The sequence below is a fragment of the Cetorhinus maximus genome, chromosome 24 (assembly GCF_964194155.1).
Source record: "Cetorhinus maximus chromosome 24, sCetMax3.hap1.1, whole genome shotgun sequence".
Classification (NCBI taxonomy): domain Eukaryota; kingdom Metazoa; phylum Chordata; class Chondrichthyes; order Lamniformes; family Cetorhinidae; genus Cetorhinus; species Cetorhinus maximus.
Window position 1 is genome coordinate 48,283,110 of NC_135902.1, and position 22,333 is coordinate 48,305,442.

General features: G+C 43.7%; 1 protein-coding gene across 4 annotated transcripts in view; it reads left to right on the plus strand.

Moving 5' to 3' along the window:
• hgs (hepatocyte growth factor-regulated tyrosine kinase substrate) overlaps positions 1-22,333 on the plus strand; it is a 35,259-nt gene that overhangs the window by 403 nt on the left and 12,523 nt on the right. For 2 of the 4 annotated variants that reach the window (XM_078571213.1, XM_078571215.1), the window contains exons 2-15: positions 2,541-2,625; positions 7,406-7,481; positions 7,747-7,839; positions 10,867-10,990; positions 14,581-14,633; positions 15,134-15,202; positions 15,574-15,698; positions 17,217-17,243; positions 19,102-19,186; positions 20,102-20,200; positions 20,778-20,873; positions 21,554-21,592; positions 21,712-21,855; positions 21,991-22,204. In XM_078571213.1, the coding sequence (XP_078427339.1) occupies positions 2,541-2,625; positions 7,406-7,481; positions 7,747-7,839; positions 10,867-10,990; positions 14,581-14,633; positions 15,134-15,202; positions 15,574-15,698; positions 17,217-17,243; positions 19,102-19,186; positions 20,102-20,200; positions 20,778-20,873; positions 21,554-21,592; positions 21,712-21,855; positions 21,991-22,204 (1,329 nt within the window). Of the gene's footprint in view, positions 1-2,540; positions 2,638-7,405; positions 7,482-7,746; positions 7,840-10,866; positions 10,991-14,580; positions 14,634-15,133; positions 15,203-15,573; positions 15,699-17,216; positions 17,244-19,101; positions 19,187-20,101; positions 20,201-20,777; positions 20,874-21,553; positions 21,593-21,711; positions 21,856-21,990; positions 22,205-22,333 lie in introns of those variants that run through there. The other 2 variants (XM_078571214.1, XM_078571216.1) reach the window with 2 other exon arrangements.

Here is a 22,333-nt window from a genome sequence, read left to right on the forward strand (position 1 = left end):
GATTTTACCAAATGGTTGGAACCACTTTTGAGTCCCTATTGTATAATCAGCCAGTCTCTGTGTCTCCACAGCGCCCGGTTACAGCTAAACCTTTCTAATGGGCAGGACTACAGCCCTGAGGAACTGTCTGTGTCTTACAGTGAGGAGGCCTGACTCTGGGGTGGTGGCTGTGTGGGGTGGGTCTGTCTCTCTCTCTCTCTCTCACTCTGAGGCTGCTCTGATAAAAGAAACTCAATCGAGATAAATCTGAAGCAAGAGCAGTGAATGCTGGAGTCACTCGGGTCTTGCAGATCTCTGGAAAGGGCTGACAAATTCACATTGTGTGTGTGTGTGTGGAGCCTTAAACAGAAACATTTGTTTATGATCTTGCCCATATTGTGGTGTTTGGGAGTTGGGGGGGGGGGCGGTAAACTGACTTGGAGAGGGGAGCGAGTGACAATCGGGGTGATCCCTGTAACAGGATATGTTGGGAATGGGCAGTATAGGGTGAGAGGAGTTATCCAGGCGATGACGGGGATCTGGAGCTCTGCCTGGAAGTGAGGTAGAGGCATAAACTGTCGTAACACTTTTTTTAAAAAAAACTTTGCTGTGAACTTGAAGCATCATAACCTACAGGGTTACAGGCCAAGAGCTGGAAAGTGGGATTAGGCTGGATAGCTCGTTTACAGCTGACACTGACATGATGGAGTGAATGGGATACATCTTCCATGTTTTGTTTGGACTGATGTTTAAAGCTATATGTGTAGAGCATACAGACTGATCTCTGCTATTGCTTGACGAATCTGTGCTAATCTCTCCTTTCACTTGCCCACTCTAAAGCACTTCTCTTGTTAAGTAATTGCCTTTTGTGTTTAATGGGGGAAGAGCTGTCTGTTGCTTTTGTCAGTGATGCCCTGTACGATTATGTTATTTCAAGAATTCCTGGGACCCAGCGCACCAAAAACATTCAGGTTCAGTGCACGAACCGAGGGATAGATTGAGCGCGATTACAGAAGACTGGCTTATGTCCCCTGAAGTGTGGGAGGTTAAGGGATGATTTAATTTAGGATTTTGAAAGGAATTGATGGAAGCTTTTTCTGCTTGTAGGGGAGTGTAGGGCATAATCGTAAAATGGAATCTTATAATGTTTACAGTAATTATTCCATGTTTGTATCAATAACAAAGCAAATTCCTATCACAATAGACCAGGCTTAAATGGTGTCCATATTTAGCTAGAATCCCTGGGCATGAACTCCATAGGCCCATGTATTAATCCGCCCCCATTTGTCTCATTTATATTACGGATTTGTTGTCCAGGTAACTAAGAAACCATCCTGTCCTGACCCTGTCTTGAGATTCCCTGCATAAGAAATGAATTAGGAGCAGATTGCAGATCAGCCATTTCATTGGATGTTGGGACAGAATCAAGAGGCCAAATGACCTCCTCCTGTCCCCATGTACTTGTGCTTTTTTAAAATTCATTTACAGGAGGTGGGCTTCGCTGGCTAGGCCAGCATTTATTGCCCTTGAGAAGGTGGTGGTGAGCGGCCTTCTTGAACCGCTGCAGTCCACATGGTGTGGGTACACCCACAACGCTGTTAGGGAGGGAGTTCCAGGATTTTGACCCAGCGACAGTGAAGGAACAGTTTATGCATTCAGAACCTCATCTTTTGTGTGGCTGTCATTGGCAATATTCTGTCCATCCTCTGGTATTGTGGCTTTGTGTAAGGAAGCTCTGTCCCTTGTGCCTGCTGTACATGATCTCTTGTTTTGGGAAGATTTTGAACCAATGCTGTGCCTCCAGCCAGGGGGAGAGTTAATCTGCTATTGACTCTCCCTTTAGTCAGAGACTGTTAGTTACTCTCTTGGCTGCTTATTGTAGCTGTAAATGAGACTGGAAACAAACCAGCAGCCAACCTGACTAGACTGAGCATATTATCCAGCGAGTTAAAGAAATTCTGTCTCCACTTGGACTAGATGGATTTTAACGGGCTAGGTTCAATTAGCAAGGTAGTAACTTTTATTGTCAAATTAAATTTTTACGCTTAAAAGATTTATGATTTAAAAAAATGATGTAGCAATTGGAATATTTTGAATTTCTATTTATAAATGTGAAATGGTTTAGGGTTTTTTTGAAGATTTATTTTCTTGCACAGCTGTTTTGCTTACTTTTTTTGCTCCTTTCGCTCTGATACTGGAAGTGTGATTTATGATGTTTCTCTTACCAGGGTGAGGTTAATGCTTCATGTTCGTTGCCTTTGTGTTTTTCTTCCTGTTCTATGGTAAGCGTAATCAGGTGGAAGGAAATGTACAATCGTGCTGCAGAAACTGAGAACTGTGAACCTTTCCCAGCTCTAATTTCGGAAGAGTAACTGACCCATGCGACAACACTCGCTGAGAAATGGGGGGACTCTGAATCTCGCTGCTACTGCTTCATAGATGTTTCCTTTATCTATTCCAACAGTGGCTCATGAGAAAGGCTGCCTGCATGTCCTAGTGCGAGGAATACTTGGTTTATCCTTATTTGTGTGTTTAATTTTCTTCTTTTTCTCCCTAAACAGACAAAGCAACCAGCCAGCTACTTCTCGAAACTGATTGGGAATCCATCCTGCAGATCTGTGACCTGATTCGACAGGGAGATGCCCAGTAGGTGTTTGGGTAGAGAGGTGGAGACAGACTGTGTGTTGTAAAGCAGAGTGTTTTAGCTCGGACGGCGGGTGCAGTGTCATTGCCTGAAGATTATTATTTGTTTATATGCTTACTGATTCTCCCTAAAAAGAGAGAAGGCCTGTTAGCTGAGAGAGAGGGACTCTTTGAATACGTTCTGTCATTAGCAGATGTAACGTAAAAGCAAGAAACAGAAGAGGAGGAGGCCATACAGCCCCTTGAACCTGCTCCGCCATTCTAGAAATCATGGCTGATCTATTATCTCAACTTCTCTTACTCTATCCCTTTATTCTAACAGTCTGTTGATCTCAGTCTTGAATATATTGATTGACTGAGTTCCACAGCTGTCTGGGACAGTGAATTCCAAAGGGTTCACAACCCTTATCCCAGGACTACAACCCCCAGTTGTAGAGTGTCCGGTCAGGGGTAACAACCTCTCGGCATCTAACTGTTAACATCGAGCTTTAATTTCAGTGTGTATCTTGTATTCCCAGTGACTGTGAGGAATTGTGTTCTTGACTTTTGAAGGTTAGATTCATTCAGTCATTCTAATTCATAAGGGGGAAAGTTATGATTTTATTTTTAACATTGCTGCAGCTCCTCACGAAATGGCTTTGACTGCTGCCCTGTCTCCATTGCTTGAAACTTTAATCCTCTTAACTCATGTGTGCTTTGAAAACTGGTCACCAATGTTTCCTGAGGCAGCATGCTTGGCTCGGCAATCATGTGAGACCCTTGCTCGTGACTTGTATTCCACCAGAGAGAGGCAGGCGTATACCAGATCAGGAGGTCACAGCTTCGGATCCGAAGGTTCGCAAGGTTGATTCGGATGAACAAATCCATTTGGACTACATTCTTCCAGAAGACCAATCCCGCTGCCTTCCCATTGCAGCTTCTGGAGCACAATCCCATTCCCGACACCTGCTTCAGCTGGCCAGCTCGCCATTGTGGAAAGATGTCTATTGGTCCTACACATTCCCTTCACAACTATTGAGAGTTGGAAGGCATCGGCGGTTACAGCATTGTCGAACAGGGGAGGGCAGGACAAGCCAAGTAACTGCAGTTGAGCGGGCAATGGGTGTTGCTCAAATCACTTAACAGTACTCTTGGAAAAAGTTGCACATTTGTGTGTAATGGAGTTAGTCTGAGGTGGCAGAGCAGGATCGAAGCATTTTGAGGAAGTCCTCGATTAGGTTTTATAGAGGCCGTTGCTTGTTAACATTGGAAGGACTCTCATGGCATAGACAAGAAACGGAGGCAGAGAACTGGGATAAAGCAGCAGGACTGAACGGAAACTGGCTGATCATTCCATCTTTACTGCTGTTTCTGGGACACGCAACGACTGCCACTTTTCCTGCATGACAAGCTTGTTGGTTGTACATGAAATGCTTTGGAATATTTCTGAGGTGTGGTGAGGTGCTGTACAAATACAGACTTGTCTTTTTACCATCAAAAAGTTAGTGGGATGCTGGGCTTCATCATAAGTCTTTTTTATTCATTCATGGGATGTGAGCATCGCTGGCAAGGCTAACATTTAATCATCCCTAACTGCCCCTTGAGAAGGTGGTGGTGAGCTGCCTTCTTGAACTGCTGCAGTCCATGTGGTGTAGGTACACCCACAGTGCTGTTGAGGGAGTTCCAGGATTTTGACCCAGCGACAGTGAAAGAACGGTGATATATTTCCAAGTCAGGATGGTGAGTGGCTTGGAGGGGACCTTCCAGGTGGTGGTGTTCCCATGTATCTGCTGCCCTTGCCCTTCGAGATGGTAGAGGTTGTGGGTTTGGAAGGTACTGCTTAAGGAGCCTTGGTGAGTTGCTGCAGTGCATCTTATACATGGTACACACTGCTGCCACTGTGCGTGAGTGGTGGATGGGGTTCATTCAAGCGGGTTGCTTTGTCCTGCATGGTGTTGAGTTTCTTGAGTGTTGCTGGAACTGCACTCATCCAGGCGGGGAATATTCCATCACACTCCTGACTTGTGCCTTGTAGATGGTGAACAGGCTTTTGGGGAGTCAAGAGGCGAGCTACTCTCTACAGAGTTCCCAGCCTCTGACTTACTCTCTAAGCCACAGTATTTATCCAGCTGGTCCAGTTCAGTTTCTGGTCAGTGGTAACCCCCCAGTATGATAGTGGGGGATTCAGCGATGGTAATGCTATTGAGTGTTAAGATGCTACGATTAAACTTTCTTTTCGTGGAGATGGTCATTGCCTGGTACTTGTGTAGCACGAATGTTACCTGCCACTTGTTAGCCCAAACCTGGATATGGTCCAGGTCTTGCTGCATTATATATGGACTGCTTCAGTACTTGAGGAGTCGTGAATGGTGCTGAATATTGTGCAATCATCAATGAACATGCCCATTTCTGACCTTATGTTGGTGGGAAGGTTATTGATGAAGCAGCTGAAGATGGTTGGGCCCAGGACACTACCCTGAGGAACTCCTGCAGTGATGACCAGGAACTGAGATGACCGACCTCCAACAACCACAACCATCTTCTTTTGTGCTAGGTATGACTCCAACCAGCAGAGAGTTTTCCCCCTGATTCCCATTGACTCCAGTTTTGCTAGGGCTCCTTGATGCCGCAATCAGTCAAGTGCTGCCATGCTGTCAATATTGCCTCACCTCTTGGATTCTGCTCTTTTGACCATGTTTGGACCAAGGTCAGGAGCTGAGTGACTCTGGTGGAATCTGAGCTGAGAATTGGTGTGCAGGATATTGCCTGTTGATGGTACTGTTGACGACACCTTCAATCACTTTGCTGATGTTTGAGAATGGACTGATGGGATGGATTGAGTTTGTCCTGGTGGTTTTATGGACAGGACATACCTGAGCAATTTTCCACATTGCCAGATAGATACCAGTGTTGTAGCTGCACTCGAACAGCTTGGTTTGGGGCATGGCTAGCTCTGAGCCCATGTCTTCAGCGCTATTGCTGATTTTAAAATATATAAAAGTGAGGAAGTGCTGCTGAAGTTGAACAGTGTGCTGGCCTGACCACACTTTCAATTTTGGCTGTCCCATCTTAGAAAGGAGTTTAGCACAGATGTGAGGTGAAGTCATTTCGCTACAAAGAGTGATCGGGTAAAGTAAAAACAAGGTGTTTATAGTGGGAAATCCAGAATAATTTGACGTAATCAACTTAAGCCTTTTAAAAATGAATCTGTATGCCTAGTGAACTGTGAAAATGAGTATCTATAACCTCACAGCAGTGCTCAATCAGTTGAGGCATTTAAAAAGGGAGTAGATGTTCACTTGAGAAGTAAGAGTTTTAAGGTATGTGCAGAACGGTGAGATATCGAGATTAAAATAGTAGAACAGCCATGACTAACAAAATGAAGTAGAGTTGCTGGGCTGAGTGGCCTCCCCCTGTTGCTATGAAACCCTGAGCCTGTATGCTCTAGTATAACTGTTTCATTCTTTGTTTCATTAAGCCCCTCTGCAAGGGCTATTCCAAGGTGTTTGGTCTCAGCTGAAGAGCCTAGTTTATAAACACTTCAGCCAGGATTTAAAATAATTCCAAATCTCGGGCATGTGAAGTGAAACTTTTTAAATGGGTCGGGTTAAAGTGAAATTTCCTATATATAAAAAAGAACCTCTCTCTCTGTTTCTCCCCCACCTGTCATTTTAAAATCCAGGATCAATGTAAAGCCGCAAGACAATGCTGTATCATTGTAAGAAAATATTGTACCTGGAATGTAAAAGTGTCAGTCATGTGGACTGCACACATTAGTCATGACCACACCTCCCCATGCTAAAACCATGTCATTGTTTGATGGAGGGGAGATATCTGTGAACAACCTAGAGGGAGGAGAGTGGAGCAGCAAACGATCCATGGTGTCTGATTTTTTTTTCTCTGCCAGAATGATTCTGTAAAGTGGCAAGAGATTCGAGAGCGAATCCAAGACAGTGACTTGCATTTAGATAGTGCCTTTAACATAGATGCCCCAAGGTGCTACCCACAGGTATTATCAGGTGTAATTTGACACAGAGCCAGATTGGGAAAGGTGAGGTGGGTTATGGGGATCACCTTCAAGGAGAAAGGGAGATGTGATTTAGGGAGGGAATCCCTGAACTTAGGGCTTAGACAACCAAAGCATGGTCCCTGCTGGTTGAGTCCAGGAAATCAGGGAATACATGAGTCAGGGTTCTCCAGAAGTGTGTGAAGGTCTGGTTTTTGAGATTCAATTCTATGTTTGAATGAATTGCATTTTATGTTGTCTTACAGTAAATGTTTGCATTCTGTTTACTGAGGGTGCGCAGTGATGATTGATATGAGGGGTGTTGTTGATGCTTGTTCTCACCCTACTATCACTTCCTGAGGAGGGAAGGTAAAGGGTGAATTGGGCGGGGATGGGGGTGCGGGGCGGGGGAATCTCTAGACAATCCATTGATGCCTTGTCCCATTTCTCCCAAGTATTGAGGAGCTGATCCCAGCTCTGTTGTTGGTTAGAGACTGAGACAATACATTGCCCCTCAGGATGAGAAGCAAAAAATAAAAACAAACAGCCCAAGTCAGCACTCGTGCTGTTTTCTAGTGCCTCTCAGTAGCCTGTATCACAGAGAGGTTATTTTGAGCTGGAGGTAGATCACCTGCCCTCTCCTGGGGGTCAACTCCAGAGTAGACGAGGGACCTTTCACAAGGCAAATCTTCACCCTTCCCCTGGCAGTCATCTGAGACCATTGTGACTTTTATAAATCATCAAAGGGGTGTTTCAGGTCGTGATCTTGTTTTAACTGAAGGTTGTTTTTTTGTACAGGGCTAAATATGCAGTTGGCGCCATCAAGAAGAAGCTGAATGATAAAAATCCCCATGTGGTTCTTTACACTCTGGAGGTGAGCTTTCCCCATTACAACACTGAGCTTACTCACAAGGTTTATATGCTGTGAGCCCCATGTGGGTCTGGCATGCTGAGCCATTAGTTGTCTTTGGCTGGTACTTGCCCTCTAGCGGCTGTCTATGGACAATCTATGGCAATATAATTTACTAGTTGTAATGGATTATTTTGCAGGGTGGTCTTGGAGCTTTACCAGGCTCAAATGGCCAGTCTGTTTTGCCGGAACTCCGTATTTTCATATTTGTTGCTTGATTCTTCTTCAGGTTTTGGAATCTGTGGTGAAGAACTGTGGCCAAACTGTTCACGATGAAGTTGCTAATAAACAAACAATGGAGGAGCTCAAAGAACTATTTAAGGTAACTTGTGCAACTATTTGCACCAGTTTTGAAACAGACTTTTTTGGTGTGTGTTAGAGTTCAGGGCTCCCTCCCCCCCCCCCCAGCCAATGTCTCAGTTGATAAAGTGCTCTGTTTATTATAGCGGTGGACTGAGCAGGTGCAATTCCTAGACTCTGCTGACTCAGCCAGAATGGCAACAACTGAACTCCATATCCATAGATTGAGATGTGAACAAACATACAAATTAGAAGCAGGAGTAGGCCATTTGGCCCCTCGAACCTGCTCCACCATTTGATAAGATCATGGCTGATCTGATTATAGCCTCTACTATCCTGCCTACCCCCTATACCCTTTGATTCCCTTGTCAGTCAAGAATCTATCTATCTCTCCCTTAAGAATATTCAATGACCCTGCCTCAACTGCTCCCCGGGGAAGAGAATTCCACAGACTAACAATCCCCTGAGATTAAAAAAAAATTCTCCTCACCTCCATGTTAAATGAAAGACACCTTATTTTAAAACTCGGTCCCCTGGTTCTAGTGTCTCCCGCAAGGGGAAACATCCTTTCAGCATCCACCCTGTCAAGACCCCTCAGGACCTTATATGTTTCAATAAGATCACCTCTCCTTCTAAACTCCAATGGACACAGGTCCAAATTGTCCAACCTTTCCTCCTAAGATAACACCCCCCACCCCCTCCAATCCTAGGGATCAATTGAGCGAACCTTCTCTGTACCGCTTTTAATATAATTATATCCTTTCTTAAATAAAGAGACCTAAACAGAACTCCAGATGTGGCCTCATCAATGTTCTGTACAACTGTAGCAAAACTTCCCGACTTTTACATTCCATTCCCCTTCTCCCAGAGTTCCTATTCCTCACCCTCTGTAAGTCCAGTCAGCAAATTGCTACTCCTGACAGAAGCCACTCGGTGTGATTATTCTCTGAGAGGTAACTGGCTCTTGTTAAGAGGTACAGAGGTTGGCCTGAACTTGGGGAATTGGACAGTAAGTATCCAAAGCGTTCAGGAAAGATGGGGGAATAATGCTGAGCAATGGAAATACTAAATGAAGCTATAAGGAACTGTAATGTCACTCTCAAAAGTAAATAATACAAATGTAATATCTCATTTTAAACAACTTGTCCATAACTAAATAATATAGAAACAGTGGGTCTGAAGCCATTTTGGCAGCTTATTCATTTTGTATTGATTTCTTGCAGTATAATTATTCTTTTTTCCACTTTGCTCCACTGCTTCACCTTTCCATTTCTTTACCTTTCTCAAATTCACAAATTGTTTTCAAGTTTAAACTTGGCGAGCTGATAAATCATCGCCTCCCTGCCCCCACCCCATATCCTTTGACTACCATATCCCCATGGGTAACAATCAATATAATGCGCTGATCAAGGGTCATCGACCTGAAACATTAATTCTGCTCCCTTCTCCATAGATGCTGCTTGACCTGCTGAGTATTTCAAGCGTTTTCTGTTTTTATATCACATTTCCAGCATCTGCAGTGTTTTGCTCCTGTACCCGTCTCTTTGAGATGGTGTCATCCAAACAACACTCATTCATTCTCTCTCTCTTTTTCTTTTTCTCTCTCTCTCTTTCTTTCTCTCTCTCTCTCTTTCTTTCTCTCTCTCTCTCTTTCTTTCTCTCTCTTTCTTTCTCTCTCTCTCTTTCTCTCTCTCTCTTTCTTTCTCTTTCTTTCTCTTTCTTTCTCTTTCTTTCTCTTTCTCTCGCTTTCTCTCGCTTTCTCTCTTTCTCTCTCTTTCTCTCTCTCTCTCTTTTTCTCCGCCCACTCCCCCCATCTTTTAATGGAGTCTGACTCTGGTTTGGTTAAGCATAGAAATGGTTTGTTGGAAATACCCATGTACTGTAGGAATCCACTCACCTCGGCTTCCACATTACAGTGATCTTCTTTTAAGCATGAGACTCCAATTTTCAACTTCCTCTGAAACTTTTTTAACCTGGATACAATCCCAGATATTTGACAGGGAGGCTCCTGTCTCACATTAGTGTTTAGACAGCATCTACTTCCTGATGATACAATGCATCTTGTGATTATAAAGTTGCATGGAGATCATCTGACTGAGGCTGAAATTGCTGACACTGCTCAAACTGCTGATGTGATTAAGGTGAGCAAACATTGCAGGATCATTAAACGGCCCGAAGTTCCAACCTTTTGGGGTTGGTGATTTTTATAGCACTTATTATTATCAGCCTCTGTCATGAATAGCTTTGTACGCAGGTTTACTTCCTCCTGCTAGGTGAAGCCAAGTAGTTCTAAGCAGTGACACAGCACACAATTCATGAGTGGGCTGACCTGTCTGACCAAATCAACATTCTGTCTTTGAAGTTGTCTAAGTGTTTGCACTCCTCCTCTCTTCCCCACTCCCATCCTCTTTTGGATGGTTTATATTATATTGTTGTTCAGTCTTAGATTTTAAAACAAAGAACTCCAGATTCCTTCAAACACCTGAATTTTTACACATAGCTGAGCTGCTTTGCTGAAATAGCTTCTTATTGTTGAAGTAATTTTATTAAATTTAAAAGAAAATACTAAGTTCCCAACATCCCCCCTGCCCCCCCTCCCCCATTTTCCTCCTTTTCCTTTCTCTTCCCCCACCCTTTCTCCTATTTAAATTGCTTTTACATGACTGAAGTTGAATATCTTGCTCATTTATCAGCCCATCTGGAATTCCATTTGCGAGGTGGGGCCCAGATGGTTAGAGTTGACCTCGGGTACAGGGTTGTGATGAAACAAAATGGCACAGTGAGCGTTCAGTTTAAATTGCTATGAGATTCCTTCCCAGCAGATTCTAAATCTCAATTGTCAGCCCTTTTCTCTGGCTCTGTTAGAACAGAATTCAGTGATAGGGGACTTTATATTAATGTTGTCTCACTGTAGATGTTACCGAGTTTATTGTCTACCTGGTGCCTCTCTGATACCTTTGGTTTCTGGGAGGTGCGCATGGGGGACCACGGTTCCCTACCCTGCTGCTTTTGTTACTGTTTCAGTAAGCTTCTGTTCTGTGCTTCACAGAAACAGACAGAGTCTAACGTTCGGACCAAGATCTTACAGCTGATCCAGGCTTGGGCTCAGGCATTCCGTAATGAACCCAAGTACAAAGTGGTACAGGACACCTACCAGATCATGAAGGTCGAAGGTGAGAAAATCTCCACAGCGGATCGCGGCAGCTGTGAATTTACCGACTTCTAAAAGAGTGTCATTAACTTTCCTGCCCTGCCCACCACTCTCCCCTTTTCCTTCTATACCGGAAGGTGCTGGATCAGGCTGGAGTGCAGTTTCCTGGTTACTCCTTCGAGTGACCAGTCTTATGTGAGTGGTCAGTAGCTATTTAGCTGCGGGAAACATCATAGTCCAAGTCCAATGCTGGCCTGGCCTGACACACACACACACACACACACACACACACCCCCCCCCGCACCCCAGCTCCCACAACCATGCAGTTTCAGTGGATGGGAACAGGGGTAGGCTATTCGACCCACTAGCATTTTGTTAGCTGCAGTAGGTTTTGCCTTTTTAATTCAAATTGCCTGCTCTTTCACCATCATCCCTTAATACCCTCCCAAGTGGCATCTATCTTTTTTAATTGATGCTGTAGATACAGGACAGTACATTTCACACAAGGTTGTGAGAATGTGTAGAGATTTGTGATTAGGGACAAGAGCCTTGACTTGACTTCCACCTCTGCCCATGCTGGGGCCCCCAGACTCCCGACTACCGTTCTGGTTGAGATCAGATCAATCAGCAAGGCCAGGGATTGAACCCTGAGCACTCCTAGGCTTTAAGGAGTGTCTTAAAGGAGCAAAGTGAGGCACAGAGGTTTAGGGAGGGTATTCCAAAACTGGGGGCCCGGGCAGTTGAAGGCACAGCCACCAAGTGTAGAGTAATTAATATCAGGGATGGTCAAGAGGCCGGAATTAATGGAACGCAGGTACTTTGGAGGGTTGGGGGCTGGAAGAGATTACAGAGATAGGGAGGAGCGAGACCATGGAGGGGTTTTGAAACTCGGATGAGGATTTTAAAATCAGACTTTGCTCGACTGGGAGCCAACGTAGGTCAATCGGCACAGGTGTGATAGTTTGCTGTGAGTTGCAGAGTTTTGGATGACCAGAAGTTTACAGGGGGTAGAATGTGGGAGAGCAGCCAGGGGTGCATTGGAATAGTCGAGTCTAGAGGTCACTAGAGGGTTTCAGCAGTAGATCCCCAACTATTTATTTGCTCTGCTGTTAGGGTAAGACTGCTGGATACATGTATTCTTTACTCATATTTAATGAACACCATGTGGAAAAATTAATACCTTATTTATAACATCAACTATACAGAGACTGTGCACTTGGTTCCTGATCTGCTGCTGACTGATTACTCTAGTTTCTGGTGCTGTTGCCCAAACTTTGAGCTCTACTGTGATTTCTTGGATTTCTGGACAGTTTTGAGCATGATTTTCTTTTTTTAATAGGCCTTTGTGCTCACTGTGTAAACCTGCTTTATCATCTTTGTGCACATGACTCCTGATCAGGCTAGAACTACCTCTTTCACTTCGAGTTCGAGCTGCCCTATAATATTCTCAGGGCATGTGCCCCTTGTAGCAAAGTAAAGTGTGATTGGTAACTAGTTTGGCTTTATTTTAGTATTTGCTTCTAAAAATAAAACGTGTTTAATTGATTCCCAGTGACTTCTGGCCCCTGATCTAGTTGACCTGCTGTCCTGCCAGCGGTAAAAGTTTTTTTTTAAATTGTGCTTGTCGACATAAGGGGTCTTTGTCCTGGGGAGTATAATGCATTGCCTCCCAGTGTCAGGGTTACTGTTGTAGCCATGGGCCTGATGGAGAGGGGGAACTTGGCCTGAGTCAAATTGGATGCCAGGTCCAAAAGACAAATGGATAGCTTGGTAGCCCAATGCCACGCTTTACAAAGTGATGTACCTGAGGGAAACTCAGATTCCAAGGGGTTTCAGGCCTTTTAATTGTCCTAATTTTGTAGAGCAGGATGGTTAGTTTGGGTGCCAAGTTTTGAGAATGCGTCTTTCTCTTTTACTTTCTGGTGCCGTGTAGGCAGCACTGCTTAATCTTCTTAGTTTCCCATTTGATAAGTCCAGAGAAAAGATAGAGAGCGGGTTGCCAGCAGGTGGTGAGTCCCGTTCTTTCACTAGAGCAGAGCCTCCTGATTTTTCGAGAGGATGTGCTATACAAAATATTGTCCCTCAGGCTTCCTTTAACCTGCTGTTTTAAAACACATAATTCCTCGACTTAAAGACCTCAGTAAATATGGTTGTGTCTCTTTAGGAAAATGATTGTTTGGTTTATTTAACTCAGAAATGCATGCTTCTCCTTTTAGTTTAGTGCATTACACTGAAGTGATTCTACGGCTTTTGCTTTCAGTTGGCTAATCAGTGCCTTCCTTATAAAGTTTAAGCTGCATGAGAAAGTTTGTAACAAGAAAATACCACTCATCCCCTGCAGTTTGCACTGTTTCTGACTCTCTCTAAAGCCAAAAAAGATTTGCATCTTTTCAGAATTCTCTTGTGTCTTTCAAATGTTCCAAAGCTCCTCACACAGAATGAGATCTCTGGTGCAGTTCTGTGAGATAGTGGCAACCATTTTGGGTACTGCAAAGGCCCACAGACTACAGTGAGGTAAATGACCAGTTGTTTTTTTAATGACTTTGTGTGAGGGTGGAATGTTGCCAGGATGTCAGGAGTGCCCCGAACCGCTAACACCCGCCTGAACCCTGGATCAGGCAGTGGAGCCTCAGTTGAGCAACTCCAACAATCAGCATTCCCTCAGCACTACACTGAAATGTCAGCCTAGATCATCCATTCAAGCCCCAGATTAGGGCTTGAACATGTCATCTTCTAACTCACTGAACCAAGTTGATACCCTGTTGCACCCCTGCCCCAAAGATAACTGAGCAAAATCTCCAGGATAGCTGCCTTAAAATTTATAGTCTCTGTCGTTCGTAAGACATTTCAATGTTTTTTTATGGAAGAGAAACCAGCAACTGAGTTATTAGAAAAGGCTAGAAAAACATGGGCTCTTCAGCCTTGGCAGGTGGTGACCGAGTGTAGAGAAGTGACGCCTCATCACCAGTGTTGTAGGATTGAGTTATGATAAAGGATTGAAGAAACTCTCTGGGCCTTTGGCCTTGGAAGGTCCTGACTGAAAGGGAGTTTCTTCATGGTATGTGCTACAGTAAATCTGGAACAGTATTTTAAATTAAATGAAATAAAAGGAGACAGGTTCAAAAAAGGGCAAGCAAATTTGAAAAATCGATCATCACTTGGAATAGCCTGGGCAAAATGCCTAGAATTATTTAAGGAATAGTTAGATGTTATGCTGAGGTTTGGGATTGACTTTTTGGGTGAGCAGAGATAGCTGAATGGCCGCCTTGATTTGGATTGACTTTGTGATGCTTACTTTTTAGACCAGGTTTTTATCCAGAATTTTGTGATCAGTAACTTTCCAACAGCATTAATCAACATAACTTCTTTTTAAACCAAAAATGAACTTCATCTCCTTTGGAGGACTCTGGGGCATCAATTTTCAACTTCTCTCCATTCCCTGTTCTGGGGTATTTGCTGAGGTGTGGGTCTGTGCTGCATGCAGATTGATATGCTGCAGATGACACTGAACAGTGGGTGTGGAGAGTGCAATCCCTGTGTATAATGATTAAGACATGCAGTGCATGTATTTTAATGTTCTGTTTTAATTCTAATATCTTATCACCATTGCAGGGAACACCTTTCCAGAGTTTAAGGAGAGCGATGCCATGTTTGTTTCTGAAAGGGTAAGAGGCGTCAATACCAGTCTTTCCTTTATTTGGAGTTGATATAAATTCTTTAACAAGTCAAATGAAGGCAAGGTGGATGGTGCTTCCTATGTTATAAATGCTGGGCACTTTGTAAGCAAATGTTAATGTTGGTGAATTCACCACAACAAACACTCTTCCTTGAGTCCATATTCACTGTGGGGAAAATTGGGCAAAAATATCAGAAGAGCGTTTTTTTTTAAACCTATGATGTGTGCAGGATTTATTTTCCATTGAATATTGTACTAACAATGCCTGCACCTAGTTCCTGTGGTGGTGAGAGGTGGTGAGGAGTGGTCACCGCTGTTTAGAAGAAAGCAGGGTTGGATTTCCATAGCACCTTTGGCAACTGCTAATGAAGCACTTTTGAAGTATTATCACTGTTATAATATAGGGAAGGTGACAGCCAGCTTGTGCATGGTGAGAAAACCCTCCCTCAAGTCCATAGTATGCTAAGGGTTTTTTGTCTCTATCTGCAGGCTCCTGATTGGGTAGATGCTGAAGAATGTCACCGGTGCAGAGTGCAGTTTGGTGTGGTAACAAGGAAAGTAAGTTCATCCTCAGCCTTTCCTGTGGATCGGGATATTTTTATTATTGTTCCACGATCAGTCATAACATGCGAATCTCATCGAATGAATGGTTAAGATGTTTTGGCAGCCTTTAAACAAGGCTACTGTTGGGGATGTATTCGATCAAAAGAACCTGATTTCTACAACATATTTAATTATTGCTTCATAACCTATAAAAATACCTCTGGAGCATAGTCACTGTTGTAAGGTAGGGTAACATGGCAGCCAGTTGTGAACAGCAAGATAAATAACTGGATTGTCTGGTTTTTAAGCGCACAAACATTTGTCAAATTGAGCAATGCTGGATTTTATTAATTCAATACTGTTCTATTTTTGACTCTGTTTGACAGCATCACTGTAGAGCATGTGGCCAGATCTTCTGCGGGAAGTGTTCCTCCAAGTCCTCCACGATCCCCAAATTTGGGATTGAGAAAGAAGTCCGAGTTTGTGAGCCATGCTTTGAGCAGCTGAACAAGTTAGTAACTTTGGTCTTTAACCAGGTCTGAAGTCCTACAGATTATGTGCAGGGACGGCCAGTTAGATTTCATTAAAGGATTCACTGTGCACTCGAGGGCCTCCTGTTTCACCCCTCTCTACAATTGTCTAGTATCTGGATGATGCTGAGTTAAGGTAAGGCACTTCTTTTGGGGGAGGGAGGGGAGAGCTCCTGAGTAAAGTCAACTCTCAAGATGCTGCATACAGACTGGAACCTGTCAAATAAGAGTTGAGGTTCAGCCTTGCTATTCTGAATGTTACAAAGGAAGGTACGTAAACCCTTGGAGTTATTCCTGGTTGACATAAAACTCACGACTTGGAAGCAGCTTAGAAGCAATCACTCCTCCCCATCATGTGGCGTCATTGGATAGCTCATCTGGACAATCCTGTCACCATCTTCATTTGTATCATCACTTCAGGAAACTTTACCCACTAGTGTGTGTTAGTCAACAGGAAATGAAAAGGGTCATCAGGCATGACTCTTATTTTGTTTTTCTCCTCCTCCTGGCTGGGGACACCATAACCTCCCCCCGCCCCCCCCACTCTGCTCAATGTGATTCAGAGTTGGAACTGAAGAGAGAGGGGCAGGAGCCTATGTGCAGTCTCAGCCTACTACACTGAGCATTACACACTGAGCATTACTCGCTGTGCTGTGATGATGTTACATTTTTTAGTAATATACTAGTAAATTATCTATGGTTTTGCTCACAGTTGATTGATAAATTCAGTGTTTTTATCTATGCAAGGTGGTGACAGTGGGAGTAAATGTTCAGAAACATGCTCCACAGAGCCACATGGTGCCTGGAGCCTGCAACGGGAGCAGTTGACATACCAAAACTGAGCGGCAGCATTGCAGCCATTGCAAAGGCTAATGTCGATGTAAAAATGTAACTTAAAAACTAACAATGGGAAGTGAGATTAGTGAGTAGAGAGCACATGCTCTACATCACTATTTCATCAAATATTGATGGTCTTAAAAATGGCCATTCTTTATCTGGCTTGGCATATTTGATGATGGACCTTTGGAAATGGCTGTGGGTAGAATGCAGTCTAAAAAAAAAGAATAAAGTACATTTGAATCATGTACAGGTGTTCAGAGTTCACACGTCCACATGTCAGTTGACCTTATCTGCATAAAAACTATTGTTTTATTGCCCACTTCCATAGCTGTTGCCTTGCTTGTGCATGAATAGTTTGGAACAGCAGCAAAACGTCAGACTTCTCGGCTCCATTTCATAAGCCCAGTCGGTTGTTTTTCACTTTGCTGGAGGGTTATTCCACTCACTCATTCAACTTGTAAAAGAATCCCATTGTTTGAACAGAGCAACATCGGAAATGTCCCAGTGAAATTGTGTAAAGAAATGTCTCGGAGGAGCTCCAGTCTCTGTCCATAGTCTGTAATTGTGTAGGCTGAGTGCGACAGTTCAGGTTGTTAAAGTTAAGAATACCTCGGTGTGTGTGTTTGCCTCCATGGTGACCTATAATTTTTTTTTCACAGAAAGGAAGACCTTGACACCAGTAACATGTACGCCAAACTTTATTCTCGTTGAATTGGTAGATTACTATTAAACCAATATATTATTGCCTTGTAACCTCAGCATTGTATTAATTAATTTAACCTATTGTTGTGTAAATTATATATTTAAATATCAAGATTGTTAAGACTTGAAATGGTGAAAGTTTGTTATTTAACATTGCCTATTAAATGTCGGCAGTCGGCATATGTTTTCATTGTAGGGTAAGGAGCTTGTAATGAGTTAATGGAGTAGAATTGTTACAGCAGTAAAACATGCTTGCCTGGATTGGAACCATTCAGCCTGTAAAAATAATGCCCACATAGCCAGGACTTGTAAAGTGGGCACTGTGCTAATTGGCAGTCTCTGTCTCCTTGGTGTTAGGGAATTGGAAAATTGATCAGTGTATAAAATTATCACTGCCATTAGACTGATCTGAATTGGATTAAAGTAAGTAGTAACCTTAAAAAAAAAAAGATCAAGCAATGTTGACTGCATCTCCCAGCAATAAAGTGTCCGTGTAAAAGTGCCAAGTGTGCACCAAGCATCCTTCAGTGAGGCTTCTCTAACTCGCGCATTGTGAATGTGTGCATTATCACCAAACTCTCTGATTAATTTTTCCAGTATTTCGATAGGTTCCTATTCAGGATCCAAACCCACATGAGAGCATTCCAAAATGATCAGCAGTTCTCTCTCAACTGTCTTTTCTCCTCCCTCCCTCACTTTGCCCTGACAGTACCTTAGCAAGTTAGATGTTGTGGCAGGGACTCCAGACCCAGCAAACCATTGTGCAAGACTTTGTTACTCCATTAAACACGATACCAGGTTGTCAAATCTATAGTGTAATAGGTTCCTGTACCAGGACAGTGTAATGGGGAATGTCCTGAGTGTACATCAGTACACACACTGTGCTGGGTTCTATGTATGAAACACTGTGGCTGTGTTAAACACAGGAGAAGGTTCCCCCTTGAACGGGTAATGGTGTGTGAGGCAGGTACTCTGGGAACAAGCACAGACATGCTCTTGATTGCTGTAATGTTAATGAAGGGTCCTCCCATTCCCATTCAGTCACTAACAACCCTTGGGGTCATTATGGCAGAGTTTAAAAGTCGATGCGCAGACTACCTTTGACAGGAACCCTTGTCCAACGAGACAAAGACCTTATCTTTGACAATGGAGGCAGTCACCTTGTTTAATCCACCCAGGTAATGGAAGAGCCTAGCAAACAAATTCAGCAACTGACTGTACCGGACTTCAGTTTCATCAAACCAGCAGCAGAAAGAATTCTCAGAGCTTGGAAAGTGCTCGATTTCTCATCGAATTGCTTCAAGTGATGGGGTCCAATTGAAGCTGTCTCTCCTTTTCCTCTGAGCACCACAGCCACAGCCTGCTGGAGCACCGTCTCCGGCACAGATTTCGGCAGGTGACCCAGTCCTGCCAGCTGTTGGTATTGCCACATGAAGGAAGCATTGGACCTCTGACCATTGACATTTAATTGCAGCGATTCCAAAACTACTAGCACAAGTCAGATACGTGAGCTGAAATATCTGATCTACTGAAAAATAAAATGTTTACAAGTTCTTAACTCAATGGCACCTCTTGGTCTACACTCCCCAACAATTCATTGTTTTAGTGAAGTGAGGCATTGTGTTGTCATATTATTATGTTTGCCTAGGCTTTCAAAACAGTAGCTGGCTCCAGTTGAGGTAGTTGTCTGCATTCCTAAGCTTCTGTACGTGAATGCAAATCATTTACGTTATTCCAGAAAGCACAGACTTTATTGTCATGTTTCACTTGCATTGAGAGATTGAAATGTGTTTGTTCCCCTATCTGATACGACACAAGCTGACCTTTCTCTTCCTTTCCCAGGAAACCTGAAGTCAAGCCCGCAGCTTCAGCACCGGTTGACCTCCCCCCTGAATACCTGACTAGCCCTCTATCCCAGCAGTCACAGGTAAGCAGCCACCTAGTTGGGTTCAACATGTTTTGCATTGTCATCTTGTGCAATTACATGCTTTGTTTCTGCAATGAAATGGGTTATAAAAATTCACCCTGATTGCAGTTCAGCTCACCCCTTCCACCAGTGTTAAAAGCTGATGCATTAGGTGCTCAAATGATAGTAACTTTTCTAAAAACTCTGCTGTTGGTTCTGGACACTTGCACCGCTGTACCCATGGAGAGAGAGAGGTACATTGTGTACGTTGCAAACTGCTGCAGCTTTTTCCTGGCTTAGGATCAACTGCCCGTACCAGCTTGAGATCCCTATTGAAATGAATGGAGACTGTCTCTCTGGCTCCTCCTCCCCTGTCTGGTAGTGATGAGGCTGGAGTGGCTCTGGAACAAATGGAACTTTGGTACAAGAATGTTTTTTTTTGATGCACACACTGGGGAAGCACAATGAATAAGACTTTCCCTCCCCTTTAAGTAAATCACCCTTCCAGATTATTTGGAGACGATAGAAAACCCTGTGTATGTGCAACTTATCTTCTTTGCCTTAAAGTAGCCCAAAAACACATTGGACTCATGCATTTGGGGGATGCTTTCAAAACTGTGGAAGCAAGATGTTGCTTTTAACTTGGGAACATCACCACCTGCAAGTTCCCCTCCTGACTTGGAACATATCCTGACTTGGAGCTACATCACCGCTGTCACTGGGTCAGAATCCTGGAATTCCATAACGGTGCTGTGGGCGTACCTACACCACATGGATTCACAGCGGTTCAAGAAGCACAATTAGGGGTGGGCAATAAGTGCTGGCCTCACCAGTGATGTTCACTTTTCAAGAACAAATATTTTTTTTTAAAGTTGTTAGAATTCAGAAAATATATCTCGGTCAACCTTTGTGTCTTCTGCTTTCTGATTGTGACAGCTGCCTCCCAAACGTGATGAAGCTGCCTTGCAGGAGGAAGAGGAGCTTCAGCTGGCTATAGCCTTATCACAGTCTGAGGCAGAGGAGAAGGAGAGAATAGTGAGTAACAGCACTGGACAGCCTTAACCACATGAGGAACAAAGCCAGCACTGTGCAGGGGCTGTTGTTGCATCCTCATGGAATGCTTGCACTGCGTTAGGTATCAAGCCACAAATGAAATCTTATCGAGGGAAGATGTACAGTTCTAAGATCTTGGCCACAGTTCTATGACTTCTTGTGCAAAGTGTGCTTAAGATCCTCTGCCTGTACTACAGAATAATGAATGTAACAGTTTTAGAGAAGGTCTATGTAGTTTCTTTAGTCTCTTTTTTTTTTTGACTGGATCACTAACCTTTCACAAAAGCTCAACATTTTAAAAAGAAATAAAGCATACTTGAGTATTCAGTTTAACAAAAGCAAAATGCTGCAGATGCTGGAAATCTGAAATAAAGACAGTAATTGCTGGAAATCATACAGCAAACCGTGCAGCATCTGTGGGCGAGAAGCAGAGTTAATGTGCATGGAAGTTGATTGTCGTTAACAGACAGACTGTACACTGAGCTACATGAATTGATAGGCAGTTAATGTACACTCACTCCTTTTATTGAGAATTGACCTGAGACTTCTCCCTGTACAGAGACAGAAGAACACTTATTCCATGTACCCAAAGACTGACCCAACACCAGTCACTTCTTCAGCCCCACCAGTCAGCAGCCTGTATTCATCTCCTGTGGTAAGAGTTCATTGCCAGTTTTTGAATGTTATTAATCGATTTGCGGGAGAGTTGGCATTACTGTGTGTATATGATGCCCCGCTCACCACTTAGTTGGTGAATAAAAATGAACCTGATGTTATCCTTGCTGAATAGAGGGAAATAAAATGGCTTTTATGAAGTGCCCTACACAATGTCAGAATGTGTCAATGTGTTTTCCAGCCAATCATATACTTTTGAGGTATCGTTACTGTTGTCATACTTGGCAGCCATTTTGTACACAGCAAGTTCCCACAAACAGCATTGAAGTACGTGATCAGTTGATCTATTTTAGTGACGTTTGTATCCTTGCTTGATGCCCATGAATGTCAGCTTCTTACTGGAGTTACAGGTTGCCTAGGAGAGAGGAGCACCACACTGGACCCTGAAGCAGAAAGGCAGCTGGTAATGTCTTTACTGTAACACCAGAGAGGTTAGCTAGAGCACAGAGACCTGGAACCTCATGGGTTACCTGGTACATTTGCCCATTGAGTGGTCATGGCAACTCTCACAACTCAAACATTTAAACTGCCCCACTTAATTATAATCCAATTGGGTTATGAGAGCAAGTGCTTTCACTGTGTCGTTGAGAGAAAAGGGTTGGCGATGTTGAATGTACAATGCTAATAACTAGAATATGATCTTGTATTTTTCCCTTACAGAACTCATCTGCTCCGACAGCTGAGGAGATTGATCCTGAGGTGAAGAACAATCCGTGTTGTTAACTCAAAAGTGAATTTACAGTGATTTTCAAATGTAGAGAAGTAACGAGACACAATACCTTGTTTCTCTGACTTTGTGTCCTTTTTTTTAAAAAAAGCTGGCTCGATACCTGAATCGCAACTACTGGGAGAAGAAGCAGGAGGAGGTTAGAAAGAGTCCCACCCCTTCTGCCCCAGTTTCTGTGGTGGAGTCTGTCTCACAGCCCATTGAGATTCACACAGCTCCTGTCACACTAGTGGAGGTAAATGGTGGGGGAAAAGGGCTCTGGGCTTTTTAATTGCTTTTTCCAACAAAAAAAAAGCACATGAAATGAACTCTGCTTCGCATCCCATATAAATGGCCTCAGACTCGGTATCTGTTTCCCTTTGCGGTTCAGCAGCAGTATCAGAACGGAGAGTCTGAGGAGAACCATGACCAGTTCCTGAAGGCGCTGCAGAACTCAGTGGTGACGTTTGTGAACAGGATGAAAAGCAACCACATGCGCGGCCGCAGCATCACCAACGACACTGCGGTGCTGTCCTTGTTCCAGTCCATCAACAACATGCACCCTCAGCTCCTGGAGCTCCTGAATCAGCTGGATGAGAAGCGCTGTGAGTACACAACAGGCCCTGGGGAAAGGCGCCGGGTGGGGGTGGGGGGGGGGGGGGGGTCGCGGGGAGAGGGAGAGGAGAATCCCTGTTTCAAAAAGGTATTGGATCCACCCTGAAGTAAAATACAAC